Raw genomic sequence first — 10,478 nt, forward strand, 5'->3', positions numbered from 1 at the left:
AGCGATTTACTATTAATCTATGGGCTGGAATCATTGGTACTACTGTGGTAAAAATTTTAATGCATCTGATAAAATTATCAGATTACCTGATCGCCTTAATGGGGATGCATATGCTAATTTTCTACGACTAGAGCTTCCGGCATTGTTGAAAGACGTTCCTTTGAATGTACGGCGGAATATGTGGTTTCAGCACGACGGCGCTCCTCCACATAATTCGATACTTGTACGACGAACATTGAAAAGAGTATCGTCATAGGTGGATTGGGCGTGGCAGTACTAATATCTGGCCTCCTAGATCTCTAGACCTTTCTGCTTTGGACTTTTTTTTGGAATCAAATTAAAAATTACGTATATAGAGAACCCCTAGATATGTTAGAAGAACTGGAAGAGAGACTGCACGAAGCCTACGCTACAGTTACTCCTGAGATGTTACATAATACACAACACAACATAATTCAACGAGCTAGAACTTGCATTGAAGTTAATGGTGGTCATTTTGAGCACATTGTTTAATAACGTTACAGTACAACGATTCCAGCCCATAGATTAATAGTATTGCTCTTGATATGCTCTCACGTTAGCGAAATGTGGATTTTCGTTTGCCCAGAAGTGAATTGTGCGCATTAAATATTCCTTTTCGGGAAAATCAACATTCGTCGGCGAAAAGAATGTGCCGTGAAAAATCAGGATTTAGTTCATTTTGTCGCAGTAACCATATAGCAACATGCACTCGTCGCGCAGTCGGCTCGTCGCAGATGCTGCACTTTCGTCAATAGTAAGGATGCAGATTTTTCTCTGTAAGGATACGATGCATGATCGATCTTGAGCATCCAATCATTTGTGCCACTTGTTCTTCACCGTCTATGCGTATAATCCGTGGAGCCCCAGCACGGCTTTCCGCATAGGCTGAAAAGATCCATCTTCTTTTGCTGGATGCAACAAACGACGAAACACATGCTGGTCAAGGAGCCGATGATTGGGGAAAAGACCTGTATATTCGCGCACAGCAGTGGCTGCATAGCGTGTACATTCTCCATAAATTGTTTGTATTGTTCTTAAAAAAAATTGCAACTATTGTTATAATTTTTATTCGTATCTTTTCAATCTCTAGAAAGTATGTACTCACAACTTTAAAGAAACTGTCTTAAATCATCATGTGCAACATCAATATTATTCTTGAATAAGTCTCAGTTTTCAGTATCTCCCCCACATGATTGACACCACAGCAGATACCTATGATCTTAATACACCAGAGAAGTGGAGTCTCGTCTATTTTTTCGTTGCTTAGATTAGGTATCAGCAACAAAGCTGTTCAGTAAAAATTGATACTGTTTATTGAAAATCATAATCACTGATTAATCAAAAGCGATATTTATGTTTAAATACACTTAATAACGTTCTTTGAATGGACATGTGGTACTCTTTTTTAGAAATAACGATAAACTTAATATCAGGCATATGATGCATTCTGAAAATGTACTAATTTTCGTTAAAAAGAACAACACATTATTCACGGGGCTCTAAGAAAATCACTTCTAATACCTGCTCTTCGGTAGCTACTCTATGTAGAATAGTAATAAATGTATTATTTGCCTACGATGAAATGAAACAGCTTCTCTTATGACATGTACAGCCCAGTTAAACACAATTTAACTAGAATGGCAGCAGAAATAACTTCTGTGCCATGCTACTTGCCTTAAAGTAAACCTTGACGTCTCTGTGTACATTAATCAGTCATCTTTGGGGGCAGAAGCGTCTGTTCAGGTCAGTGATGAACTTCGTGACAGTTTATGACAAACAATTGTCAAAATGATTAAATTTATAACCACACTTCTGTTTCCTTTTGTTGACGGAGGGGGATTCGAAAAAAATTCATTCAACTTTAGTATTACCCGATTTTTTGTTCTTGGCATAGGTAACTTTGAACATAGAAACGTTCGGATATAAAAGCAGCCTCTCTATTGGTCAACTTAATCGCCTTCCAGTTCTCACACGGTTAAAGCCTGGACAATTCTTTTTGCGAATTACGGCACAGTTCGGGACAGGGAACATGTCATTTACGGGAATGGCGCGAATTCTGGGACACCCTGTATATGTATTACTATATTACTTCAAAAAATAATACTCGATGCTCTTTTTAATTTTTCAAACACAGGACCACAGATTTGTGATCTTGAAATGTTATATTATGTTGATATAGTCCAAAAGAAAAATATATTTGTAATCAAACTATCGCCGCGACAGCACTGGATCTAACGTATGAAACACACCTCCACGCGTTGATGATCAATGATGTATGACCTCAAAGTTAAAAGTTCTTCCTGTAGCTTTTTAAGTATATGTGTATCTAAATTATTTTGTTATAGTATGTACATATACAATGTACATAAATAGTAAACGGTAAAATTGTACAAAAGGCACTTCTCGATTTCGCACAAACTATTTACACACAACTCTTCTACGTTACCCCATGATCACGTCCTTAATCTTCAAATGTTATGCAAATGCTTACTTTGCCGCAAACAAATTATTAAATTTCCTATTTGTACACTCTTTAGTGGGAAGCCGTTTCCCTAACCTAACTTTTTATAGTCACCAACACGCGTAGGTGTAATGTCGGAATTTTAGTGGACGCACACAAACTGTCAGATACTTTGACTTCATAAAAGTCTACCTTTGTTTGCGAATGTACTCAATATGTTTTGGTATCTTTTTCAGCAACACATTCGAAGCTCATTGTCATGGCCGCTTTGTGTGCTTTATTTAAAGCAAGATGCCTGTGTGTGGCAGTTGGTCTAAGAATTGAAGAAATTCTCTTCCATGACCTGTCTTTTAAAAGTTTATCCAACATATCCAAACAAGTTTCTAATCGACACACTGTCTTGCCACAGCCAGTATATTTCAACGATTTATGCAAGGCTTCCAGATGCATATTTGTGTAGAATCCAGCATGCAGTCTGAAACAATGTGCGCAGGACCGAATTCTGACGTCGTTCTGGAAGTAATATTTCTGTAGGTAATGTAAAAAAAAACTTTTTCTTTCTCTGTTTCTAAATATTTATATGGCTCTTCTTTCAATCTGAAAAATTCTTTTGTGTCAACTTCTTTTAATAAAACGTCCAAATCTTTTTGAACTTTCATACACACATCTCTACTTCTTACTTTTGCCTTTGTTTGAATGGGCCAGTTTTTTTCTTATATGCCACGTGCATAGCAGTTTAAATGGAACTAAACCCATTACGTCACACCAAGCATCAAAATAGATGTTGGTATCGTCAGACATAAAATATTCGGGTTTTATTACGGATGTAATATTTTTTAATTTGCGGAGCAATATTCTTGGACAACTTTGACTTTTCGGTCGCCAAGTAAAAACACTGTTGGAATATTTTCATCATCTAGGACTAAAATAGTTGTCAGTTCATAATTGCATGGATTAGTACCGTGTGTACCAACCATACACACTATTTTAGAACCATAAGATTTTAACATGTACTCATGTTATTAGTGGTTCATGTAAGCTAGTACAAAGTTATCATCGTGAAGTTTGTCATATTTTTGACCGGTTTTTTTTTTATAAATAAATGAGTTTTTTCGTGGACCGGCATTCTGTTCGCTAACCTTAAAGTCCACAGCAATTAAGTCGCATTTGTCTCTTTTCCCATTTAATTTGTTTTTAACGAAATAGAGATATTTACAAAATCGCCTTTGAACACGTTCAAGTTTATCGATATGAACGGCATAACAAGGATTCCAAACTTCCGAACAGTACTCTAATTTACTCCGAACCAAAAATTGGTAAAGGCAGATCAAACTATCTGTATTTGCAAAACCTTTAGTGTTGCGAACTATAAAACCCAGTAATTTCATGACTTCATTGCAGATATGGGAAACATGCGGAATAAAAGAAAGTGTTGAGTCGAGTGTTATACCTAGGTCGCGTATTTCAGTGTATCTGTTAAGTACTACATTGTCGATGGAGTAATCAAATAATATTGTGCTAAGCTTGTGATAGAAACTGATTGTGTAGCATTTGCTTTTATTTACCATAAGTTTATTTTGTACACACCAGGCAACGATTCTGTTTAAAGTATTTTGTAGAATAATGCAGTCCTCGGGCGTGTTAATAATCCTTGCAATCTTTAGATCGTCGGCATATAAGTAGGCTTTGCAAGAAGGATCTAAGACGTCGAAAATTCCATTAATGAATACATTGAAAAGTAAAGGACCTAGATTAGATCCCTGTGTAACACCAGATGAAGCGGCGTACAGACAAGATCAAAAACCACAATATTCCACAAACTGATGCCTACCACGTAACATAGAGTTAAATAATTTCAATAAATTAGGACTAAAACCGACCTTATCTAAACAATGTATGAGAATACGGTGATCAACTTTGTCGAACGCTTTACCCATATCCGTATAAATGACGTAAGTTGAAAGTAAGTTGAGTTTCATGTTCAAATTGATGCATTTAAATCATTACAGATATTTTACTTATGGTAATTGTTCTTTTGATGAGATGGGTGGTTAAACAAGTTACGAGTTTTGTGAGTGGATTAATTTTTCCTAACTTCCTATTCTACAAAATGTAGTCCTTGCAAAAACGTTGGCATTCTCTTTACATGCTTTTATGAAATTACATATTGTTTTTCCATTGTATAAAATGACACGTAGCTATAAACGAGATTTACACAATTATTCCATTCTAGTTTAACAAACTATGAGGCAAAAGAAATTTTTGATTGTGTCTTTGATCGATGTTTTGATTAAAATGTTTTTGATATCCTTTCTTCGCAAATCAAAATGTGACGAACAATTTTGTGTGTGGAATTTATTCTACCAGCAAAGGTAGGCTTGCTGGTCGTGCTTGATTAGCATGTGATTTTGTTTTACACTTTCTAACATATGATATAATTAATCCCAAAATTATGGTTACAAGAGCTCCCAGTAAACAGTAGTACGCGTAAGAAATTCGGAAAAAGAAGAACGGTTGATTCGCACTGAAGTCATCCCTAAAAATATACAGAAGTAACACAACTAAGTAAGTGATAGTGATGTTATTTACAATTTCATTGTCGAATTAACAACATTCAGCTCATCGACATTGTAACTGTTGCTGGTAAAATTTTCATGAAAAGAATTCGAGTATTTTGAAGTCATGGAAAGCGTTTCATCGGTAACATTACATCCTTTGACACTGACTTCTTTGGCGGGATATACGAACACTTGCTTTTGTTTATAATATACTGATGGAAAATATATAGCAGATACAAAAATTACACCTCCAATTGTCCCGTAGAAGGCGCTCTGGAAGTAAAACTTTTTCAATTCGAAATTAAATATGTACGGACTTCAATAACCGTAGAGTCTACTTGTGGGAAGCATATGCCTAAGGTATATAATCCCAACGATGGTCCATCCATTAATCCTGTAATAGCAGTGGCTAAAGGCAGAATTTCACCCAAGTACTGAATAACAAAAACCATAGAAGTGCACCAAATTCCCTCAATAACTACAATAACTTTGATAATTGTTACACTGGTTTTCTCAGTAAATGATTTCTTTGAAAATTTTCTGACGAAGTCGTTATAAATAACACCAGATAACGAATTTAAACTTGACGATAACGTACTAAAAATACACAAGTATTTTTTTATGTTAATAAACACGTTGTTACAACCTTATTGCAGAACTTAATAGTGCAGCCATAAATAATCCAGAGATACCTGAAATTTTTTTTGCTACTTGTTCTACATAGTAAGCCACAATTTGGTCATTTTTTGTAATCTTTTTGTCCATTACAGGATCGCAGTTGTAGAAGTTAGCATATATTATTATACCAACAGAAACGGCGCATGTGTTAACTATACACCAACACAGACCAGATAGTAAAAGGGACCTACACATTTACACAAAACACAAAATACAAAATACAAAAAAAAAAATTGTTATACCATCTACAGCGACGGAGTGTTGCAAGACTCATGTATTTTTGGACGCTCGTTTGAGATAAACAAACGTAAAACAAAAATCGAGCCGTAAAACCGAACGTACATATCCAGAATGAGTCTTTTTTTGTTGGATCTGGGTCGAAACTACAAGTTTAATTATGTTAAAAAAAAACAATAATTGTGAGAGAAAAGTGCTCAAAAATATCAAGTCGTTTTCCGGATACTGCTTTATTCCAAACTGACGAAATACCTCCTGCTGATTTAATTCCTTCGCCACAAACTGTTAAGAAAGCTATCATAACTATGACAAATTGAAAAATGTCTGTCCAATTCACTGTTCGTAAACCTCCAATAGCTGTATAAAACACGCATGTACCACATATTAACAAGACTATCAGCTGTACACTAAATCCTGTAACTAATATTTTGATTATAATTCTGTACGTTCATTACGAAAAGTTTCACCCACCAACAGACAGCGCTAGTGCTGGGGTATAAACGATTATAGGAAGTAAAAGATTTTCGTACAAAACGTACAAAAAAGAACTAAACAATCTAATTTTACGATTAAACCTTACTTCCAAGTATTCATAAATACTATCGTATTCGCCTTTAAACAATACAGGATAATAAACATACATTGAAGCAATAACCAAAAGAACAGTAGACAAGCATATTAACACATAAAATGCTCCATATTTGTAAACATCTGCCGGAACTGCTATTAGAGTAATACCAGAAAAGTGACTAAAATAGTGTAATATAGGTGTATGTAAAGAAAAAGTAATTGTTGTACCTGACTATTACCGATATAGCTATTGGAAAAATTTTCATTTGTTTTCCTCCGGAAAGGTATTCTTTAACGGTTGACTGTTTAGTACCAAAACAACCGAAATAAATACCGATTAACACACTTGTAACTAGCACAAAGAATACCAAAAGATAGTCGTACCAGTAGAACATCCTGTCTTCTTTGACAAATGGGCTGAAAGTTTCTGTTCTACAAAGTTTTTGTAGTTTGAGTAATTTATTTTAATAAACTTGATAATAAACAAGTGTAAGTACAGGTGTCATAAAAAAATGGCATTAACATTTTTAATGTGGACAAAGTGTGAACCCAACGGGAAAATAATTAAAATGTTTTCTTTGAGAATTTACCTACATAAAGCTTTAGAAATACAGTGTGGATAGCGAGAACATGTTCTTTTTTTGTTTCTATAATGTCGTTTCTTGTCTTCTTTTTTAGTCCCTTATTTGTATGACAACGTTTCAGAGAATTATAAAAATTCAGTAGTTTATAAAAAACTAAGGTTTCACAGGAATTTTTTACACAGGGTTCAAAATAATGAAGGATAGATAAATAGGTTTTATTACTATAGGTATACATAGTTTCGTTTCTATTATTATCTCTTAAATAGAACATTTTTAGTAAATAATGAAACGTATGTGTTGTATGTTCGATTTACAAATTGTGTCAACAGTGATAGTAAATGCATATAAGAAACGATTGTAGAAACTTTTAAAAGAAACCGTAGGAACATAATAATAATTAATAACCATATAAACTCCTGTATATTTTGTCCCCCTTGATATCTATTTTTTTTTCATTTTCTCCTTCCTGTAAATTCTTTCACTTCTTCTATTTGGTTCTGTCATCTCTATTAATTTTTCTGTTCTCTCTTGAATGGCTGTTGGTGTTGTGGTCTCATGTACAGTGATTGTGTTGTGATTTTTTCCATTGCCCTCATCATCCAAGTCACCTCCTTAAAGGTGAATTTGGTAGTAGATATTCACTGACAGAGTGTTCCGAATAGCGTAACATTCGTTCGCCTCTTGCAACTTTTCTACAAGAATTCACATTCATCAACGTGCTAAGGCGGTATCCCTCGGGTTGGTTTGGGACAATTTTCTCCCCAATTCTGTTGTACCTTAAAATGGAAGGAAATTGACTTGGAGTGATAGTTTTTTTTCTTAAAAATCTTTACTGGACACATTTTGTCCCTGTTCCCTTAATATTCGATACTAAAGGCTATTTTTTGTGAAGAAAAAAATTGGAAACATGCAAAAATTGACCACATTTACATTGCGCTTACAACGTTCACATTGTATTATGAACAAAATTATTAAAACAGGGACATACAACGGATCTTTTTTAACAAATTGGATAAAACTCTATTTCAATAAATATTGCACAATTGATACCGAGCTAGCACAAAGCAAACCCGGTTCAAATTTTTGCTTACGGTGCCCGATGCCGAATTATCGTAGTTCGCCATAACAATACAAATGGAATGGTTATGCATTTGTTGCTATTATGACCTTACTTACAATTATGTAGTAAACTACTAAGACACACTTAAACGTGTTCAAGGTTCCCATATAGTTACATATTCAGTGGCGTTAAAAGCAATGACCCGTTAAGACAGTAAAGTAACAGAATAAATACATTTTTATCACTGGATTAGTTTAATATAACACAGTGCTTTTATGTAAAAATGACTCAACTATAATATCATATGTAAGTATAAATCACCCATTGAAAGTTTGAATTTATATTTCCTAGTAATAATTTGAAATGGAACATTAAATAAAGTGTTTAAGTGACCTTGATTTATTAGAAAATATTCTGAAATGGCGTCATTAATACTTTACAAGGGATGAATAAATAAATTTTGGTCAGCACTCTCCGGGATAATTAAGTAGTTTTAAAATTTTCAAGTATGATATTAATGGATTGTGAGAGCTAGAAAAGGAATTTGGAAGGACGTATTTGAAGAACTGAAAAGAAAAATTAAGAAAAGTAAACTCTAGAGAAAAATATCATAAAGCCCAGTGCAACAAATCTCGCTTCTTTGAAAAATTAAAAAAACATAGATAAGTAATACTAGTAACCGCCTCAGAAGGTAAATGATATCCTATAAATTCGTTTTGATACCCTATATTTTTTTGTTTGTTTATCTACCACATATCATTTATTTTTTAATGACACTCTATAATATTTTTTAGAGATCTTGTAGAGCTTGTTTTTTGGATTCATTAATGTATCATCCTTTAATCACCCATACCCCGCTACAGTACACTGTCTACCATTCCAACACATGTTACAAAAACACACTTGTTTATATTTCGCCGGCAACTCTTGAGTGACTTGGTCGTCAAACCATGATAGGAACCGGATTAACAATAGCTCCAAAAATATGAATGCGTTGATAAAAGGGAATACTATTCGTGTATGTATTGGTGAGTTTCCCATTTAAAAATGTTTCAGTCAACATTATTTCAGTAAGGACACGTATATCAATTCCGACACATGCAGTGCAACCGTTTTGTTAAATCTCAACTATATTTCAACATTTTTTGATGATTCTGATCAACGAAACACACTTATAACATGCAGAATCATCTCAGATTACGAAAAAGAGACGTCTGGGTTAGGTTTTCACATTCCGGCGTTCGTAGATACAAGAAAATTGTTAAAATTCTTCAAAAACGTCACTTTTGAAGCGTTTTCTTGCAGTTTTAAGCCGATCAGACATGCTATGGGCCCGGAAGGAGCAACGAAACCATCAAATTTTAGCTAGAAATCGTAAATTCTTATTAAATCTGAACTATATTTCAACATTTTTTGATTATTCTGATCGACGAATAAAATGTGTGCATATATAGATTTAAATACAAAACTTAGGCAGCAAGCAAAGAACGATTTTGAAAAAGATTTTTCTAAATTAATGATTAATGCTATTTATGGTAAATGCATGGAAAATGTAAGAAAACATCGCGATATTCGATTGGTTAATAAATGGGAGGGAAGATGGGGAGTTCGGTCTCTTACATCTAAACCAAATTTTCACAGTTCTGTTGTATTTGACGATGATTCAGCAATAATCGAAATCAGTAAACTAGAAGTATTTTTGAATAAACCAATTTATGTTTGTTTTTGAATTTTAGATATTTCTAAAACTTTTCTCTATGAATTTTATTATGACTGTGTTAAGGAAACATTTAAAAATAATGCTAAGTTGCTTTACACCGACACTGACAGCCTAATTTATGAATTGCACGTAGACAATATATGTACAAATTAATATATTAAAAAAGATTCACATCGATTTGATTCTTGTGACTATGATTTATATAATATTTATGGTATAGAACTCAAAAATAAGAAAGTACCAGGTTTAATGAAAGATGAAAATAACGGTAAGATTATGCTAGAGTTTGTGGGTCTCAGATCTAAAATGTACGCATATAGAATTGCAAGTGATGATTTCAATTATAAATTACTTAAGAAATCCAAAGGTAGTATAAAAGCATCACTTAAAACAATAACGTTTGAAAATTACAAAGAATGTTTATTTAATAATCGAAGTTACGAAAAATGACAAAGACTCATCAAGTCCAAACATCATACTGTTTACACAGTAAAACAAGAAAAAGTAGTTCTCAGCCCCAATGATGATAAAAGAATTGTCACAAGATTTGCAACGGATACGAAACCTTGGGGATATCATATTTCGCACG

General features: G+C 33.7%; 1 protein-coding gene across 1 annotated transcript; it reads right to left on the minus strand.

Annotated features, from left to right (window-relative positions):
• Positions 1 to 5,963: 5,963 nt before the first annotated feature.
• LOC135144243 (sodium-coupled monocarboxylate transporter 1-like) lies at positions 5,964 to 8,233 on the minus strand. The gene is made up of 5 exons (XM_064076223.1): positions 8,160 to 8,233; positions 6,754 to 6,957; positions 6,427 to 6,704; positions 6,182 to 6,369; positions 5,964 to 6,101 (listed from the first exon to the last, which is right to left on the minus strand). The coding sequence occupies exons 1-5, from the start codon at positions 8,231 to 8,233 to the stop codon at positions 5,964 to 5,966; spliced, it is 882 nt and encodes a 293-aa protein (XP_063932293.1).
• Between the last annotated feature and the right edge of the window lie 2,245 nt (positions 8,234 to 10,478).

This window comes from Zophobas morio, unplaced genomic scaffold, assembly GCF_036711695.1.
Source record: "Zophobas morio isolate AGI-343-1 ecotype UQ-CSIRO unplaced genomic scaffold, CSIRO_AGI_Zmor_V1 ptg000087l, whole genome shotgun sequence".
Taxonomy (NCBI): Eukaryota; Metazoa; Arthropoda; class Insecta; order Coleoptera; family Tenebrionidae; genus Zophobas; species Zophobas morio.